Source organism: Diaporthe citri (assembly GCF_014595645.1).
Source record: "Diaporthe citri strain NFHF-8-4 chromosome Unknown scaffold_2, whole genome shotgun sequence".
Taxonomy (NCBI): Eukaryota; Fungi; Ascomycota; class Sordariomycetes; order Diaporthales; family Diaporthaceae; genus Diaporthe; species Diaporthe citri.
Window position 1 is genome coordinate 4,813,866 of NW_025064847.1, and position 17,381 is coordinate 4,831,246.

The following is a 17,381-nucleotide window of genomic DNA, read 5'->3' on the forward strand; positions in this document are numbered from 1 at the left end:
ACCACAACGGTAGCAACTCTTCCCAATCGTCGGGGTTTTCTCACGGCTTTGGTGCTAATCTGACGATGCTGGAGGACGAGAAACAGTCGCGTGCTGGGCTGTCTCAGGACGGAGGGAGCAAGCTACCTCGGGGGACACCGCAACATCTCCTATAATGAGACGGCCTCCTGAGGGAGTGGACTCGGTTTTGCAGCGGTGGGGAGCAAGGGGAGAGAAAGGGAAGCCAAATCTCCCACAAGCAATCAGAGATGGGCGGGCCATGGTAGCAGGTGCTCACGGCACAGGAGGGAGGTGGCAACAAGGCAGGTGAGTAAACTTCGGACGGCAAACTTTCGACAGACAAACTATTTGCAGGATCGTGGCTTGAAGGATGACGCTTGCTTGCTATGTCCCCGCGTCAGGTTGAGGAAGAGAGACTGGGGGGTTAGGAAAGGGTTTGAAGCAAACGCGACACCCTGACGGGGCAGGCTTTTGAAGCCATGGTGAAGCACCGCGGGAGGTTCCAGCGCTCCGTCTCTGTGCTACCAAGTGGAACCGCGTTCAGCCTCATCTTCCCAGGCGCTGGGGCCAAAATGCGGATGTTGGACAAAGTTTGAGAGCGCTGCCCATTGATTCAGAACATAGAGGGGTATCTGGTTGTTCGGTGTAGACTGAAGATCACAATATGAAATGAATACAATAGAGTCCCCATCCGTCATCCGATACAATGCAACAAGACCTGCCCCTGTGCCACACACACATGCTGACTCCACAATGCGTTCATGCACAACAGAAGGAGAGAACAAACCCAGAGGACCAAGAGGAAAACAAGAACGAAGAAGACAAAGTGTCCGCCGAGATTAATTAATCCAATCCATCTGTAGCTCCTCAGCCTCAAAACCCATGCGGATCATCGCGTCGGCCGGCTCAGCCAAAGACTGGTTCCACTGCATCTTCTCCCGAAGTTCATCCGTGATTTTGTCGGTATCGACATCGAGGTATTTCCTCAGGAACTGGCCGACTTGCGTGTTCTCCACGTTGCCATGAATGTCCTCGGCTAGGCGCCCGCCGGAACTATAGATATTCACATCGACGGCGGAATGGCCATGAGTCGACCAACCGATTCTTGCGCGCTGGCTGATCATTCTCGACAAAGTGTAGATCGCGTGTTCCGGATCCGACGCCAGCTTCTTGAGCTCAAAGTCGCGGGCATCAGCAATTCCTAGGCCTGGGATTACGAGCTTGGTGTTGATCCAGTTCTCCAGATCTTCAAGAGCGGCGGGCTCAGACTTGATGGAGGCGATGTGTTCGTGCAGTTTGTGTGCTAGGTACTGTGCAGAGGCGTTGGCCTTTGCTAAAACAGTTGGATACCAGTTATACACCGGCAGTTCCGCAGTCGGTGACTCTGTGAATTGTTAGACAGATACGCGATACATATTGGTAAGTTGGGACTTACGCCAGGCTGTCGCCAGGCCACCAGTCTCGTGATCACTGGTGGCCACAAGTAGACCCTCGGTCTTGCTATTCTCGAGATAATCCAGAACAAGCTTAAAAGTCTTGTCATACTCAAGAACCTCCCTGACGTGTGACGCCGGGTCATTGATGTGTGCTGCATGGTCAATCCGACTACCCTCGATCATGAGGAAGAAGCCCTTGTCGCTATTCTCGGTGGCCTTCGTGAGCGCTTTCAATGCAGTTGTTGCCATCTCGCTCAGGCTTGGATAGACGTCGGCCATATTCATGCGGTCGATTTCAAAGGGCAAGTCGGTACTGGCGAACAGACCGAGAACAGGCAAAGACGCATTATCGCCGCCCTGGAGACTGTCGAAGCCCGCGCGGTCATCAAAATACGTCCATCCGTGTTTCTTCTGGGCGATGCCCGCAACATTCACATCGTCAAGTCGACAACTTCCGTCGGTCGAGTTCGGGAGGAAGTGGCAACGTCCTCCGCCAAGCATCAGGTCAACAACTCTCCCGAGCGCACCCTCGCCGATTTCCTGCAGGGCAATCTCGTTCTCCTTTTCTCGGATGTCGACGTGGCTGGCGAAGCAAGCCGGCGTGGCGTCCTGTAAATTGTCAGTCACCATTCGCCCACTCAATGAACGAGGGACAAGATATCAGATAAGAACACTTACAGTGATATCGGTTGTAACCACCAATCCCGTATGGTATCCGTCCTTCTTCGCGGCCTCTAAGACAGAACCACAAGGGGAAGAGTCCGGCAGTATCGAGATGGCTCCATTGTAGCTCTTTTTTCCGCAAGAAAATGCCGTTGCTCCCGCTGCCGAATCCGTGACCAATTTGTTGCTCGACCGCGTCCGACTCGTGCCCCAAAAGTGCTTGTCCAGCGTCAGGGTGTCGTCGTACTCGAGGCCCTCCACCAACTGCCTATAAGATCTCGTCAGGGACAGAGATGCGGGTCCCATGCCATCCGACACCATGAAGATCAGGTTCCGCTTGCCGGGGGGCTTCGAGAACTGCCCGGTCTGCTGGTTGTGCTGGAACCATACTGCCAGGACGATGATTATCGCGGTGGCTAGAAGCGCCCAGACGAAGAGGACGACCTCGCGTAGCCGGTACGCCCACGGCTGGCGGTCCGGCGAGGAGCCGCGGACCAGATTGTCTTCCTCCTCAGCGAGGCGGTCGGACCGCGCTGAGTCTACTGACCGGCGCGGGTCGGCGAGAAGGGGAGTCCGATCGGAAGGCTGGTGGCCGTAATACATTGTTTAGCTTATCCTCAAGACATTGCCGCAGAACAGTGCCGGCCGGGGCAAGTCACTCACCATGGCGCCGTTCTTTTCGATAACACGAGATATGAGGACAACTCCCCCGTCCTTGGGAAGCAGAAGGGATTGCGCTTCCACGTCCGCCGTCGGCGGTGGGCGGGCGACCCTTAAAGCTCCTGAGACAGCTTTGGGGGTGATAAGCACAGTGGGGCTGTCACTGCGACGTCATGTGGGCCCTTTTAGTCACCCAATCACTGCAGCAAGGTCCCCAAGCGTTCAACGACAGCCGTCCCACACCTCGTTGCATTGCTGTAGCAACTTACACACTTCATAGTCTACATGAACCCCAACTCCTGCTTGTCATGGTCGCAGAAAGGTCGTGGGGAAAGCGTCACACTACCCTTCCTCCTGACTTCTCAGCTGTTATGCTTAGAATGCAGGCTTTCAATGAAGCGCAAGAATCTGCGCTACCACTCGGGGTGAGGTACACGCGAAGGCCTCTCCAACTCTAACTCTCCCAGTCAAGACACCTTGTCATGAGCTCCCTTGTGTTACCTAGCCAAGGCATCCAACGGGCTGTGAAGCACCTGCGACTATTCTTCTCCTCTGCCGCTTCATACATTTCGTAACTCCGCGCAAAACAATAGGTTGATGAGTCTGACCCCTCTCCTTTTCTCTTCAAGATGAGTCCTAGTGGACTCACTGCCATTGCAGCCATTTGGTGAGCATGGTGATACCGTCTATCGCTCTCCAGGGGCCGCTTTGTGATCATTCTCTCCAGGGCCTGTTTCCTGAGTCTTCGTGTTGTCCTGAGAACCCTCCACGGAAGATCCATCCGTGTAGAGATCCAAGAGATCCTCACTGCTGTCAGCCATGTGAAGGAAAGTGTTGGAAGGGGTCAGGGGTGCATCGGTCAAGGTGGTCAAGCCGGTCTCGTCCTCATCTTTGACGTCTGACTCAATACACTTCTCGACCTTGTTGCCCTCGCTATGGGCAGTCTGGGCAGTCTGCACAGCCTGAACAGCCTGGTTCTTCTTCTCAGGAGCCTTGCGCAGGCCGATGTTGCGCACGACATTGGCATCAGCGATCGGGCGGCCAGACTTGCGGAAGCCGTAGCCCAGCGCGACCGTTGGTGGGATGTCGCCCTTGAGGATGCCGTCTAGGTCAAGGAAAGACACTTCATCACCCATCATTCCCTTGCCACACGCCGGGCACAAGGTCTGCTTGCACTCCTGAGTCTCGTTCTTCAGGAAGGGCCTCTCATAGCCAGCCAGGCCAAGTAAGCCAAACCGGTCGGTGATCGCCTGTTCGTTCGCGTGGCCTCGCTGTTTCAGGAGCTGGGCGAGCTGGGGCGCCGAAAGCGACTCGATTTGCTCGGGCGTCAGCTCTTCGAGAAGGCTCAGCTTGTCTGACCGTGCGGCGGGGCCTCTGCCCGGCCGCTTCAACTGGTGGCTGAACATCTCTCCGATGTCGTCGAAATGCTCCTGCTTTGCAGTCAGCAATTGCCCTCAAAATACAAACTGAAATTGTGTCCAGTGCTAACAGTGTGTCCATCTCGAATGGACTCGTAGAGTCGAGTCTCGGTATCGTGGCAGCAGCGGTAGAACCAACCAAAGTCTGAGCCACCACCGCATTTGTCGCACCGCAGAGTGTCATCATACTGTTGTTTGGTCAGCAATGTATATGTCTAGAGAGGGCTGAGCTGACGAGGACGCCTGAAGGTCCACTTACCACACGGGTCTTGCTGAGCGAATGGCAGTTCTCGAGGTGGGTACCGCCAGGACGACGAGCTGGAGGCGAGTGCTGCGAACCAAACACCGCTCCTCGAGGAGGAAGAGGACCGAAACCTGGAGGAGGACGTAATCCTAGGGGATGAGGTAGGCCTGGCGGAGGAGGCAAGCCAGGAGGGGGCGCAAAACCAGGAGGAAGAGGCGCTTGCAAGTGGCCGTAATCAGGCTCAACAGTGGGTGCTGCATTGCCTGTCGCTGGACTGGGCGACCCAGGAGGAGTGAATGGCACACTGGAAGACATCTTGCGGACGAATCGAGCGGCGTGACTGAGCTTGCGCATGCGCGACAAGTTGTGGTTGGGTTCTGGCTCAGTTTGTGTAGGCTGAGGAGCTTCCCCGGAGACGTGGGAGCGCTCCATGTTTACTGAGCACTGAAGATAGAGCGTGTGGGCAGTGAATGAGGAAATGTCACCTTGGTGGTTTGGAGGAGGCGCCAGGGAAATAATCCACAGCCTTGGAGGTCTGATGTCTCCAGGTAACGTTTAAATGACACTGGGGAGCACTCCTGTTTCTTTTCTGTCGTCGTCGAGGCAGTTCTCGGCTAGATTCTCCAATCCAGCAAGGCCCTCGGAAGGCAGTCCATGTGGAAGGCAAGACAATCAGCCCCGGTTCTTGAGCTGCTGACCTTGCAAGCCAAGACACTACACTTATCTTTTCTAAAACTCGCTCACAGGCAGGCAATATCTGCCCTTTCCACATAATTCTGATGAAAGGCTCGGGCAAGCTCTTGAAAAAGCCAGTGACAAGCCATGGACCGCTGAATCACAAACGCTTCCTCCATCAACTATGCTATGACATCTTCCTTGATGTTCCTTTCTCCTTCAAAGATACATTTTTGTCTGCAATCGTCTTAGGTTGAGTCTATCACAGATTGTCACAGTTTCAACTGAATTCCTAGACCGCTTGCAATTTGCAAAGCTCCTCGCCCTGTCCCTGTGTTTTCCCAGAGGATATGCCAGCCAGCCCTCAGGACCATTACGATAGAGCCGCGCGGGATGTGGCATTCTGTCTTTGCTTGCAAGTTCACTTGAACAGGTGGGCACTTCTTTTAATATTCAAATGCGTAAAGTTCAGAACTTAGCGATAGAGAATTTGGTCACCCATCCTTTCACTCAGATACAGCACGAAGCTGGAATACAAGTAAGTATGGCATTCAAACATTAGACCGGTAGATCTGGAGTGAAAACTCCCGGGCTGAAGACTCAATGCAATCACTTAGAAAACGGGAGGCAAGGTCTTGACTATCAAGGCCTCATGTCGAGAAGAATACTGTCAGAGCTCTACCCAGCTCAGCCTGTACGTCGCCGCCTGGGAGCAGTATTGGAGAGGCACGATCATTTCCGATTTGAAGTATGTACTCTGTGGCCTCGACACTTTCCCCGACTCCTGACCGGCCTGACCTGCAGCTCTGACCTGTGCAGTAGATTCAAAACGCCTTAGTAATCCAAGCATGGTTCGTCTTTCAGCGATGACTATTCAGTCCCCGAGCATTCCGTGATGATACTGGCTGATTTGCATGTCCTCCAAGGCAGGCGATACTTGTAAAAGAGAATATTAGGAAATCGATTCGTCTGATCGATGGTTCACCTCATTCCTGCCCGTAAAAGCAGGGTTGGACAACACATAGCCTGCGAGTATCTCGGAGAGGTAGAAGGAATGACCTTTCTAATAAAGGCCCGAGGTTGGAAAACGATGACCTCGGGCAGAGTCGAGCCGGTTCAAATGACTGGATGGGCGTGTATGATAAGGGGTACTTGCAAATTTGGATGCGTCCTTGGTAACGCTGGGGAAATCAATGTCCTGCACTAACAGTTGTGCAGAGCTCCATCCTGTAGCAAGTTTGTTGATGCGAGCAGGACCGGAAAGGCTAGACTGCCGAGCGGTCCCCAGCGCGTTGCGAGCTGCACCCATGCACGAAGCCCCAATTGTGCCTGGGCGTGGGGTAAAAGACCAACCTCCCCGATTCTGTCTCTTCCAATTGATCTCCCGCTTTCCCTCTCTCAGGCTTGAAGACTGTACGACGGTGCTTCACTTCTTGGTTTGGAAAAGAATCAGGACTTGCTGCAGACCGTCTTTGCTCGTAAGTAAAACAAATTTCTCTTATGCTGAGACCCTCAAGTGCGACAGAAGCGCCCGTTGCCCCGGTCAGAGCCAATGGAGATGCCGAGACATGCATGTAAACAATGAACTCGGTTCCCACTTTATCGTGCAACGACCAGCCTCCTCCCGACTTCGCGGCCGGCCACCATCTGCACAATTTCGCACTCCACAGAGCTAACCACACCTGTTCCTCCCAGGTTTCGTCCTTCCACAGTCCGGCGACGGTTCAGCATAACCTACCGCGACCATGTCAGTCAAGTTCGAGCGAGAGACGTACAAGCAGGCCGAGGGCGCCGCCGGCCCCGCCGTCTCTGCTGCAGCGGAGCTTCTCGGGAGGGATGGTCCCATTCCCGGGACAAGCGGCAAGCACCCTATATCCGAGGCGGTCGGCACGGCCCTTACTGGTGGCAAGCAGATGGCGGGCACCAAGGGCTATCTGATGGTACGTCACTGTCATGGGCTTATGAACAGCATCTCGCTGTGCTATCAAGCAGCTATTGCGGGGGAACGAGCCATGGCGACCACTCGGGGCTAACACAACGCACCCTGCGCAGGCATACATCAAGCAGCTTGAGGAGAACCCAATGCGGACCAAGATGCTGACCGCCGGCACGCTCGCCGGCGCTCAGGAGGTGATTGCCTCGTGGCTGGCGAAGGACCGCAACAAGAACGGCCACTACTTCACGTCGCGCGTGCCGAAGATGGCCGCATACGGCGCCCTCGTCAGTGCGCCGCTCGGCTCACTGCTGATCTGGGTTCTGCAGAAGGTCTTCAAGGGGCGCACGAGCCTGCGAGCCAAGATCTTGCAGATTCTCTTCAGCAACCTCATCGTACGTTTCTGATTGCGCCATTATCGTTGTACAACTGGTGCTGTTGACGGCTGACAACCATCTTTAGATCGCCCCCATCCAGAACGCCGTTTACTTGAGCGCCATGGCCATCATCGCCGGCGCCAGGACGTACCACCAGGTGCGGGCCACTGTCCGCGTCGGTTTCTGGAAGGTCATGCGTGTCAGCTGGATCACATCGCCCGTGTGCCTGGCCTTTGCGCAGAAGTTCCTGCCCGAGAACACCTGGGTGCCCTTCTTCAACCTGGTCTCGTTCATCATCGGCACCTACATCAACACCGTGACCAAGAAGAAGAGGCTGGCCGCCTTGCGCAAGAAGCACTTCGGTGACGACCGCAGGGGACCGGGTTCGGTGGCCGGGCCTCCACCATCGGACTACAAGGGAGACTACTCGATTGGGCCGAACCCTCCATACTAAGTCAAGCATGGTACGTACGACTGAAATGCGTACAAAGTCTCGAGGGCTGTGGGCGTGATCGCCTCAGTTGGCCGGAACATTCGCAGTCGTCTTGCCTGAAAGTGGGCGCGTTGGGGTAGAAGGACAGATGGGCCGCTCAGGACAGTGGTACACGGTTTTTATCTGGATGAGACAGATCGTTTGGATACAGGGGTAGCAGCTGGGGAACGAGGTGACCGGAAAATATTACGACGAAATGAGCAAAGTCGGCTTGGGTTGCGAAAAGGGCTGGCTGGGATTGTATAATTCAGGATCTTCATATGATGTCTCGCAGTATATGTATCTTGTTGAACGGGTAGATTACGGTCATGACTGCTTTATTATAATGAGTATGACTTGCCTACTGTACACCACCATCTTGACCCCGGGCAGTGATGACTGCACGTGGGGAGGAGCCAGACAGCCATCGAAGCCCGATTCGAAGCCCGATTCACTAGTGCGACTGCGCCGCTGTTGGTTAGAAGCTGCCTAGTGCTTTGGAGCTCATTCACTTCCTCAGCTCCTCTGCCGTCCGTACCTGACTCCGTTTGCGTGCTTACCTAACTAGTGCGACCCACTTGCGCCTGACCGCCCAGATCGCCCCAGGACCCTTCCCTTGTTCTGGGCGATGGGTTTTGCTGTTCCCGTTATCAGGCAAAACCCAAATTTTTTTACGTCGCAAATCTTCGCCTAGACCTCTTCCCTCTCTCAACAACCACCCATCTCTCCCTCTTCACACCACGTCTCCTTCATCACCAAGACCAGGTCATTCCCATCTGGCTCTCATTCTCTGTGCTATCCTATCGCAGAGACCCTTTGTGCAACTGTATTGATTGATTACCAATCTCGCAAACAGTCCCCCATCCCACGAACCCCAGAACCTTTTCAGAGACGAAGTCAAGTCCACAACAACACCCGACAGCACGATGTCTTACGGTGGAGGCTACGGATCCCGCGGCGGCGGCGGCGGAGGCTACTCAAACGGCTACGACCGGAGTGACCGTGGCGGCGGCTACGGTGGAGGTGGAGGTGGTTACGGCGGTGGTGGCTACGGAGGGTAAGTTTTCACTCTTTCCGACTTTTCATCCATCAAGCATCCGTGCGCCGCGTCAATATGCCGCAGCGAGCAGAAGCACCAAGGATATCTCTTTGCATGAACGTGTTCCTACAGAAAACATACTGACTTGATCGCAGTGGCGGCTACGGTGGCGGCGGTGGTGGTTACGGCGGTGGCGGCGGTTTCGGAGGCGGAGCCGGTGGTGACCGCATGTCTAACCTCGGAGCAGGCTTGCAGAAGCAGACTTGGGGTAAGTTTGGCTGCCAAGCAGCACAATCCCCTACATTTTCTCATTGTCATACTAACTGGACCGACACAGACCCCAGCACCATGCCCAAGTTCGAGAAGTCCTTCTACAAAGAGCACCCCGATGTCGCTTCCAGGTCGGATGCCGAGGTCGAGAAGTTCCGACGCGACCACTCTATCGCCGTATTCGGTACCGAGGTCCCCAGACCCGTCGAGACCTTCGACGAGGCTGGTTTCCCTCGCTATGTCATGGACGAGGTCAAGGCTCAGGGTTTCCCCGCCCCAACCGCTATCCAGTCGCAAGGCTGGCCCATGGCCCTGTCCGGTCGCGACGTTGTCGGTATTGCAGAGACAGGATCCGGAAAGACACTTACTTACTGTCTTCCTTCCATCGTCCACATCAATGCTCAACCTCTCCTGGCACCCGGCGACGGCCCCATTGTGCTTGTCCTCGCCCCCACCCGAGAACTGGCTGTCCAGATTCAGCAGGAGATCACCAAGTTTGGCAAGTCCTCGCGCATCCGCAACACCTGTGTCTACGGTGGTGTGCCCAAGGGCCCTCAGATCCGTGATCTTTCCCGCGGTGTGGAGGTCTGCATTGCTACCCCCGGTCGTCTGATTGATATGCTTGAGGCTGGCAAGACAAACCTTCGCCGCGTTACCTACCTCGTGCTCGACGAGGCAGACCGCATGTTGGACATGGGTTTCGAGCCTCAGATTCGCAAGATTATTGGCCAGATCCGCCCCGACCGTCAGACTCTCATGTGGTCTGCTACATGGCCCAAGGAGGTTCGCAACCTTGCCAAGGACTTCCTCCACGACTTCATCCAGGTCAACATTGGCTCCATGGACCTGGCTGCCAACCACCGCATCACCCAGATCGTCGAGGTTTGCAACGAGTCAGAGAAGCGTGACAAGATGATCAGGCATATGGAGAAGATTATGGACGACAAGAACAACAAAATCCTCATTTTTACTGGTACCAAGCGTGTTGCCGACGAGATCACCCGTTTCCTCCGTCAAGATGGCTGGCCTGCGCTGTCCATCCACGGTGACAAGCAACAGAACGAGCGTGACTGGGTCCTGGACCAGTTCAAGACAGGAAAGAGCCCCATCATGGTGGCCACCGATGTGGCTTCCCGTGGTATCGGTATGTATAATCGCCGCCCCCACCCCTCGCCCCCTCCCCTTCCTCTCACCCCCAAGCAGCTTCCAGCATCGCTACTTGACGTGCTTTACTCTGGTGTACAGGGGCTCTCTTGATTGCGCAAATTGCCAGACCTTGCAAGTGTCTTTTTGGTCTCTTTGAGAGGAGTCTTGGGTTCACGATTGTAGCAGACCTCGGACTGAATGTGCTACACTCGTGCTTCTTCTCTTGTACCTGTCCGTGCTCTGGTACAAGCGTAGAGCTGGCATTTCTTGACCTTGATCAAGCTGTCTCCAAGATTCCCAAGGCCCGAGGACCTGGAGCAATGACTTTCCAGCCGGCAATGATGTTCGCAAGGGATAGCCCTCCTGCCAAGGAGAAAGACCACTGAGAAAAGCATGAACATACTTAGATGTCACATGCCATCTGTCCATGCTGGGACGTTGCTATACCACTCAACTGCCGCCTGCTAACCATACTTATTCAAGATGTTCGCAACATTACTCACGTGTTGAACTATGACTACCCCAACAACTCGGAGGATTACATCCACCGTATTGGCCGTACTGGCCGTGCTGGCCAGATGGGTACCGCCATCACCTTCTTCACCACTGACAGTGAGTAACTAACACATCCTCTCCGCTGCGCAGACTTTGCTAACCCGACTCTAGACTCCAAGCAGGCTCGTGATCTCGTGAATGTCCTCCAGGAGGCCAAGCAGCAGATTGACCCCCGTCTGGCCGAGATGACCAGGTACGGTGGTGGTGGTGGTGGCCGCTTCGGTGGGTACCGGGGCCGTGGCGGATACCGCTCAGGCGGCGGCGACCGAGGTAAGCATCTTTCACATGAGGCTTGATGATCATAGCAGAGCTCTGACACGTCAAACAGGAGGCGCCAACGCCATGCCACTCAACAACCGTCGTTGGTAAATTGCCAAACTGGGAAAGGACCACTCTGGGACCATTATACCCAGACGTGACCGTCTCTATCGAGTTGTGATGTGATTCACTTTTTTTACAAGGAGGCACCTCGGCTTCGGCACATTATGGCGTTTTTTCGTAGATTGGCTTTTGGGGGTTTTTTAGAGGCTGGCATTATTTCCCTTTGCTGACATGGTATTTGTCCCAGTCGCGGCTTCATGTTAGAGTATCTGCCACAGTGCCTCAAGACATCAGATGTGATGGCGAGGCATTTTCTAGTGAAGGAGAGGTCATCCACGGACGGTAAAAAAGGGTTCGTCCGAACGCATGGCAGAAAAAAGTTCTTAAATTTTGGTTTGAAACGTAGCGACTACTGGCTAAGCTTGGGGCCGCTACCGCTCTTTGTCCAATAAGTTATTGCATGTGCTACTTCACCACGCAAGAAGTTGTATGAGGAGTGCCATGGGATCCGGGTTCTGTATCTATCTAGTTTCTAGTTAGGCCCTAAGGTAGCTGAAGGTAGCATGTGGCTGGTCTCCAGTTACGATCTTCAACTCGCGGGGCTTTGCCTATGCATGCATGTGACAATGTCAGGCAGGACCGAGACCTATCCATCCATCATGGCATGCAGAAGACACTGGGATGTCGCGGTGTTTCTGTACCGGGTAGTGACAGTCTCGCATCCCATAAGCTGGGAGCGACTGGTCAATGACTGGTGAGGACAACAAGTCTGACGTGGCAATTTGACAGCGCTGTGTCTTCGAGCGGGCATGCTTCCTTGCCTTGCAACCAGTGATTTTCGGTGGCGGTGAGCTGGTCGGACCTCCCGTCTGTCTGCCTCTCTGGCTGTTTTCACCACGCAGAGACGGGAACTGGGGAGCCTGGTGGCCACGGTTCTGTTTTGCCGCGCGTGAGACGTGCTCGGCGGCAGCAAGCTGTGGGTGACACGACTTCAGCCCACATCATTCGGGGGAGAAGATCTCCTGCGCCTCGATCATGAAGCCAGGGCTCCAGTACTCCCACTCGTCGGCCTGCTTGTCGATCCACAGCATGCCCTCGCCGAGGAGGTCATCCAGCGCAGTCCCGGCCCGGGCCCTCGTCCAGTGGAGGTTGGCCATCAGCATGGAGACGCTGATGTACCCGAGTACCTGGACCGCCTCGAGGACCGCGCTCTGGTCCGTGTTCAGCTCCTTTGGAACCGAGCGGATGTAGGGCTTGCTGCCGACCTTTATGACGGAGAATGATGAGCCCAGTGGTTTTAAGGTACCAACAGCGCGTAGGATATCATCCCTGTTTGACCGTATCAGCATTTACTTCATTGTAGGAAGAGAAGCAGGGCCTCGACAGCAGGACTTACTCGGTGACCTCCTGTGAGCCCTCCATGCGGCCCCTCATGATCCGCTCCTTGACCTTGCGCACCTCGATGAGCCCGCCGTTCTCGCTCCTCGTCTCGCCGCAGACCTCGACCACGCGGACGGCGAGCTCGAAGTAGAAGTCGTTGACGGAGCGGCCCAGTAGCTGCGCCCAGATGGAGCCCCCCGACGACGCGCCGCCGCCGCTGTTGCTGCTGGCCAGAGGGTCCACGCCGATGGCGGCGCACATGCGGGCGAACTGGGCGCGGAAGCTGGGGCTCGACCGGATGTCCTTGGCGTGGGTCTGCGCGAACTGCTGCAGCAGCGACCGGAAGACGGACAGCTGCGTCTCGAGGGCCTGCGCGTTGGTCGACCGGAGGATGTTGCCGTGGCTGGCGTACTGGGCGGACGTTAGCCGGCTGCGGTCGAAGGCCGCCAGGCCGACCCCTTTCCGTGACATATTCCTTTCCTTGACCGAGATAAGGTTCTTTTGTAGTCTTTGACAGGCGGGTGAGTATCTTGAGTGAGATAGCCTCAGCTTGGCGTTGGCAGGTACCTATGTAATCGCTCTACCCGGGCTCTTCAGAACTCAAGTATGCAAATTTACAAAAGCCGTCTCTGCCAGCTCAACTAATGTGTAAATTTGTCTACAAAGCAAATCCAGATACAAGGGCGATTATGACCTAAGTTTCTCTGGTAATATTTCAGTTTGTCCAAGTCGACATCGACGTCGTTGTCGCTGGCTGCATGGGGTCTCCGGGGACCCGGCCGATAAGATAAGGTCACGTGTGGATGCTTGCGCTAGTCCAGACTAGGAAAGGTCAATTTTCTGCAGTTTGCCCACAATCGCCCAGGGCCCAGCAGCGAAAAATCATCTTCCGCCCATTCAACCCATCGCACCGAAACGAACGCCGTCGACGACTTCCCTTCTCAACCACTGACAACCCCAGCCAACACCGTAACAATGGCTTCGACCCAGTCAGTTCAGTGCTTCGGCAAGAAGCGAAATGCGACGGTTCGTCTCCAACGGCCCCGGCCCACCGACTGCGAGTGCGACAAAGTCAACAGAAGGGATTAACAGAAGTGCTGACTTTTGCTGGGAATGCATAGGCTGTCGCCCACGCCAAGACCGGAAAGGGTCTGATCAAGGTCAACGGCCGCCCTCTCCAGCTCGTTGAGCCTGCCATTCTCCGAACCAAGGTACGAACTTGATCGACACGAAGGCCCCTTTGAAATACGGCCCCACTGTTGTGGAGGAGGAAGGCGAAGACAAATGCTTCTGTGAAGGGAAAGGCGACACATGGGCAACAAGAGGAGGACGAACCTACAGCCACGATGAGACTCGATTACAGAATGGGACGGCTGACAGTCTATCTATCAAGGTCTACGAGCCCCTGCTGGTTGTCGGCCTCGACAAGTTCGCCGGCCTTGACATCCGTGTCCGTGTCTCCGGTGGTGGTCACACTTCCCAGATCTAGTACGTTGCCTCACCCTGTGGTTACGACGATTTCAAGTCTCCACTGGTCCCCCGGCCCCGGATACTCCTCGTCGTCGCAGCCCCGAATCTGCTGAGGGTCCTCAGGGGTGCTGACATGTGAACAGCGCCATCCGACAAGCAATCTCCAAGGCTCTGATTGCCTACAACCAGAAGTTCGTCGATGAGCACACCAAGAACCTGCTCAAGCAGGCCCTGACCCAGTTCGACCGTACCCTCCTCGTTGCCGACAACCGCCGTTGCGAGCCCAAGAAGTTCGGTGGTCCAGGTGCCCGTGCCAGATTCCAGAAGTCCTACCGTTAAAGTGTCGGAAACTTGGGATGGCGTCGAGGATCAGCGCTGCTGCTACTCTGGTGGTGCTGGTCTGGGGAGGTTGATGATAGAGAGGCGGCAACAGGAAATCCTCGCGGCGTTGACGAAGACAATGCCTACCGGCTCGGAGGGATTGCCGTTGGTCTTTTCAGTTTTCGTGCGGATCAGGAGTCTATTTCGAGGATCAACACGGGAATCAAAAGGGGAATTTTTTTTCCCTAGGTTTGCATTTGCATGGCAAAACCCCACCGGGCTCAGTTAAGGGATACGGCAAATGAACGAACAATCAACAATTCCAGCGTGTGGCTTTGACTACAACGGTCGTGTGGATGTGTTCTGGTTTCCACGAACGGGATAGCATGCGTGCCTCGGCAAATCTCCAGTTGCGTTCCTTTTCCGGTTTCACGGATGTCGAATGAGTTCACGTTATTGATCGCCGTTTGAGGAGGTTCCTGAGTTGTTTGCCGCGTTCCAGTCAACTTGACACTGCTCGTCTGGGATCATGAGAGTGTGATTGTCCCAGCCCTGGAAACCGTTCCACAGCGAGATGTCTGTTCAAGGACGCTCTCCATAGAGAAAGGCCGAGATGCTCTCGGAGTCTCAAAGCCCATAGATTGTGTCCTCCCATATGAGTCGACTCGATCCCATCCGGACCTAGCAGCGAACTGAATATGTATACCTACGTAAGTGTAAGTCTGATACCGACAGGTTCCCCACAAACCACGTAGCCAGTGACTGCCTCGCCAGTGACTACCTCGCCGAGATTCAAGACCTACCAAATGTTGGCAGGACTGGAACACGTCTATGCCACGCCATCCCCCTCGATGTATATTTCTGCCTTGGCTGGTGGCACAGGTCGCTATGGCCTTGCCTCTTGGATACCCGTGTCTACATAAATCCCGAGTACACACCTCTTGTCTCCTTGACATACTGTGTCCGGAAACACTCGTCGGCCGCACATTGTTGTCAATATGATTACGGTGTCATAACACCCTTGATTAATGTATGATATCTTCCACCGATCGTGCCATGCGCCATCCACTCCCTGCCCAACGAGTCACCAGCCTGTGAATTAAGGCTTGTGACAACCTCACGCTGCTGTACGATATGACGCGTCAAAAATTTCGCTCCCATGTGCCCTGAGAACGAAGGAAACAGTTGCTGAATGCTCGCAACTCACAAGCGGCGGCCTCAGCTGAACGAGATCAGCCCAACCTCTCGCCCATCAGCGTCCAAATCAACAATAACAGGCTTGTAATCATCATCGTCGTGATCATCATCATCGTCATGTCGGCCGACATTGCCTCCTTGCCCACCAGCCCCATTACTCTCCTCCTCCCCACCACCGCCCGTCCTCAGGTCCCACCCAAACTTCCAGAACCAGGCCTCCAACTCCCCAAACGCCTTGCCCACCGCCCCCTGCTCGGCCGTGGCCCTGTCCCGCGGCAGGTCCAGCAGCAGCTCGTCCAGCCTGCGCCGGTAGAGCGCCAGCGCGCGGCGGAGCTTGCGCTTGTTGCCCGGGACGATATCCAGGATGGTCGTGCCCTCGTCCTTGGGGTCGTCGGCGCCAGCGATGTACCTCTCGTCGTAGACCATCTGCGCGTGGAGGGTGCGGACAAGCGCGGCGGCGAGGCGCGGGCGCAGCAGGGCGAGGCGGTGCGCGCGCAGAACCACCTTGAGCACGAGGTGCCACCACTGGTCGACGCACGAGAGGTTCGACAGGTGCAAGCCCGTCAGGAAGGTCAGCTGCAGCTCGCCGGTGACGTCCGAGTCCGAGACGCCGGTGCCGGGCGTGTCGACGAGGCGGAGGATCTCGGCCGACGTGTCTGGCGGGCCCGCATTCGTGTCCGCGTCCGCATCTGTGGCCGTGCTCGCCTGGTGGTCGTGGTGGTGGCTCCCCGCCGCCGCCGTGAGGTCGACGTCGCCCTCCGGGAAGAGGAACTCGAGCTCCCTCGGCCCGACGACCGCCTTGTACAGCTGCGTCGTAGTCTGTGGGAAGCCGGCCTCGCCCTGCGCGGTGTCTGAGGTGGCCACCAGCCACTCACCGGCGGCCCTCCTCCCCGTGACCCTTTCGAGGAGCCCCTCGCTGATGCCGGAAGTCAACTGATGCCACAGCTGCGCCGTCTCGTCGTCGCTGCCTGCCCCAGCCGCCGGCGCCGCCGCCGGGTCACCCCCGTGTCTGAAGGAGACGAGCTGCGGGTACAGGCTGGCCACGTTGTCCCTGTGGTCGCGGAGCTCGAACTTGCTCGCGGGCTCGGCGAGCACCTCGTTGTACTTGTCCCACTGCTTCACGCGCACCCGGCCCCCGTCCTGCGCGACGAACCAGTATCCGCAGCGGGACAGGACGCTCGGCTCCGAGACCCAGACGAAGTGAGGGCCCGGGGGGATGTCGCGGATGCCCTTGAAGCCGGAGGCGCCGGTGTTGATGGCCCTGGCGTCGCAGCCCACGGTTGAGTTCGGGGGCAGGTCGAGGATCACGAATATGTCCCCGTCGAGTGGTGCTGTATCCCCTCCACTGGGGGCGTCCTCCAACGGGGGCATATCAGACAAGTCGGCCTGCGGCCGGGCTTCTGGCTGCCGCAGCCTGGGGGAGTCCATGACCTGGTGGACCCTGAGGGTACCGAGGGGAAAGGTGCCGGTGACGGGCACTGACTGGTGTGATAGCAGGGAGGCCTTGCTCGAGGATTGGGCCGAATCGGTCCTCTCAATTTTCGCCTTGGGGATGGGGACCGGGGCGGGTCGGTCGACATCGGTCAAGAGCGGCGATGGCAGATTTTCCTGACTCGGAAGGCCTAGACTTGTCGACTCCATGGCGAGCCGGCCGTGGTCGTGCTGGACGGCTGACAGGGACGCGATAAACAAATTAAAGAACAAACACCTTGGAGCAAATAGAACCAGGATGCACGCACGAAACTTCTCACAGCTTTCACAAAATTGAGATGCAGCGACAAGGTAAGCGACAGACGGCTGGAAA

The 17,381-nt window shown here is 56.2% G+C and overlaps 7 protein-coding genes across 7 annotated transcripts; 3 read left to right on the plus strand and 4 right to left on the minus strand.

The window, feature by feature from the left end:
- Positions 1-839: 839 nt before the first annotated feature.
- On the minus strand, positions 840-2,765 carry INS49_006872 (uncharacterized protein; the record flags this gene model as incomplete). Its single annotated transcript, XM_043167639.1, has 4 exons — positions 840-1,384; positions 1,436-2,045; positions 2,115-2,684; positions 2,763-2,765. The coding sequence occupies 4 exons, from the start codon at positions 2,763-2,765 to the stop codon at positions 840-842; spliced, it is 1,728 nt and encodes a 575-aa protein (XP_043028783.1).
- Positions 2,766-3,445: 680 nt separating this feature from the next.
- INS49_006873 (uncharacterized protein) lies at positions 3,446-4,853 on the minus strand (the record flags this gene model as incomplete). Its single annotated transcript, XM_043167640.1, has 3 exons — positions 3,446-4,189; positions 4,249-4,365; positions 4,437-4,853. 3 exons carry the CDS (start codon positions 4,851-4,853, stop codon positions 3,446-3,448), a joined length of 1,278 nt encoding a protein of 425 aa, XP_043028784.1.
- A 1,988-nt stretch (positions 4,854-6,841) lies between these two features.
- INS49_006874 (uncharacterized protein) lies at positions 6,842-7,860 on the plus strand (the record flags this gene model as incomplete). The annotated part of the gene is made up of 3 exons (XM_043167641.1): positions 6,842-7,036; positions 7,149-7,424; positions 7,492-7,860. The coding sequence occupies 3 exons, from the start codon at positions 6,842-6,844 to the stop codon at positions 7,858-7,860; spliced, it is 840 nt and encodes a 279-aa protein (XP_043028785.1).
- A 944-nt stretch (positions 7,861-8,804) lies between these two features.
- Positions 8,805-11,257, plus strand: INS49_006875 (uncharacterized protein; the record flags this gene model as incomplete). The annotated part of the gene is made up of 6 exons (XM_043167642.1): positions 8,805-8,935; positions 9,073-9,185; positions 9,255-10,331; positions 10,817-10,945; positions 11,000-11,158; positions 11,217-11,257. The coding sequence occupies 6 exons, from the start codon at positions 8,805-8,807 to the stop codon at positions 11,255-11,257; spliced, it is 1,650 nt and encodes a 549-aa protein (XP_043028786.1).
- A 953-nt stretch (positions 11,258-12,210) lies between these two features.
- INS49_006876 (uncharacterized protein) lies at positions 12,211-13,060 on the minus strand (the record flags this gene model as incomplete). Its single annotated transcript, XM_043167643.1, has 2 exons — positions 12,211-12,538; positions 12,606-13,060. 2 exons carry the CDS (start codon positions 13,058-13,060, stop codon positions 12,211-12,213), a joined length of 783 nt encoding a protein of 260 aa, XP_043028787.1.
- Positions 13,061-13,564: 504 nt separating this feature from the next.
- Positions 13,565-14,398, plus strand: INS49_006877 (uncharacterized protein; the record flags this gene model as incomplete). The annotated part of the gene is made up of 4 exons (XM_043167644.1): positions 13,565-13,615; positions 13,711-13,800; positions 13,983-14,077; positions 14,203-14,398. 4 exons carry the CDS (start codon positions 13,565-13,567, stop codon positions 14,396-14,398), a joined length of 432 nt encoding a protein of 143 aa, XP_043028788.1.
- Positions 14,399-15,598: 1,200 nt separating this feature from the next.
- Positions 15,599-17,218, minus strand: INS49_006878 (uncharacterized protein; the record flags this gene model as incomplete). The annotated part of the gene is made up of 1 exon (XM_043167645.1): positions 15,599-17,218. The coding sequence occupies one exon, from the start codon at positions 17,216-17,218 to the stop codon at positions 15,599-15,601; it is 1,620 nt and encodes a 539-aa protein (XP_043028789.1).
- Between the last annotated feature and the right edge of the window lie 163 nt (positions 17,219-17,381).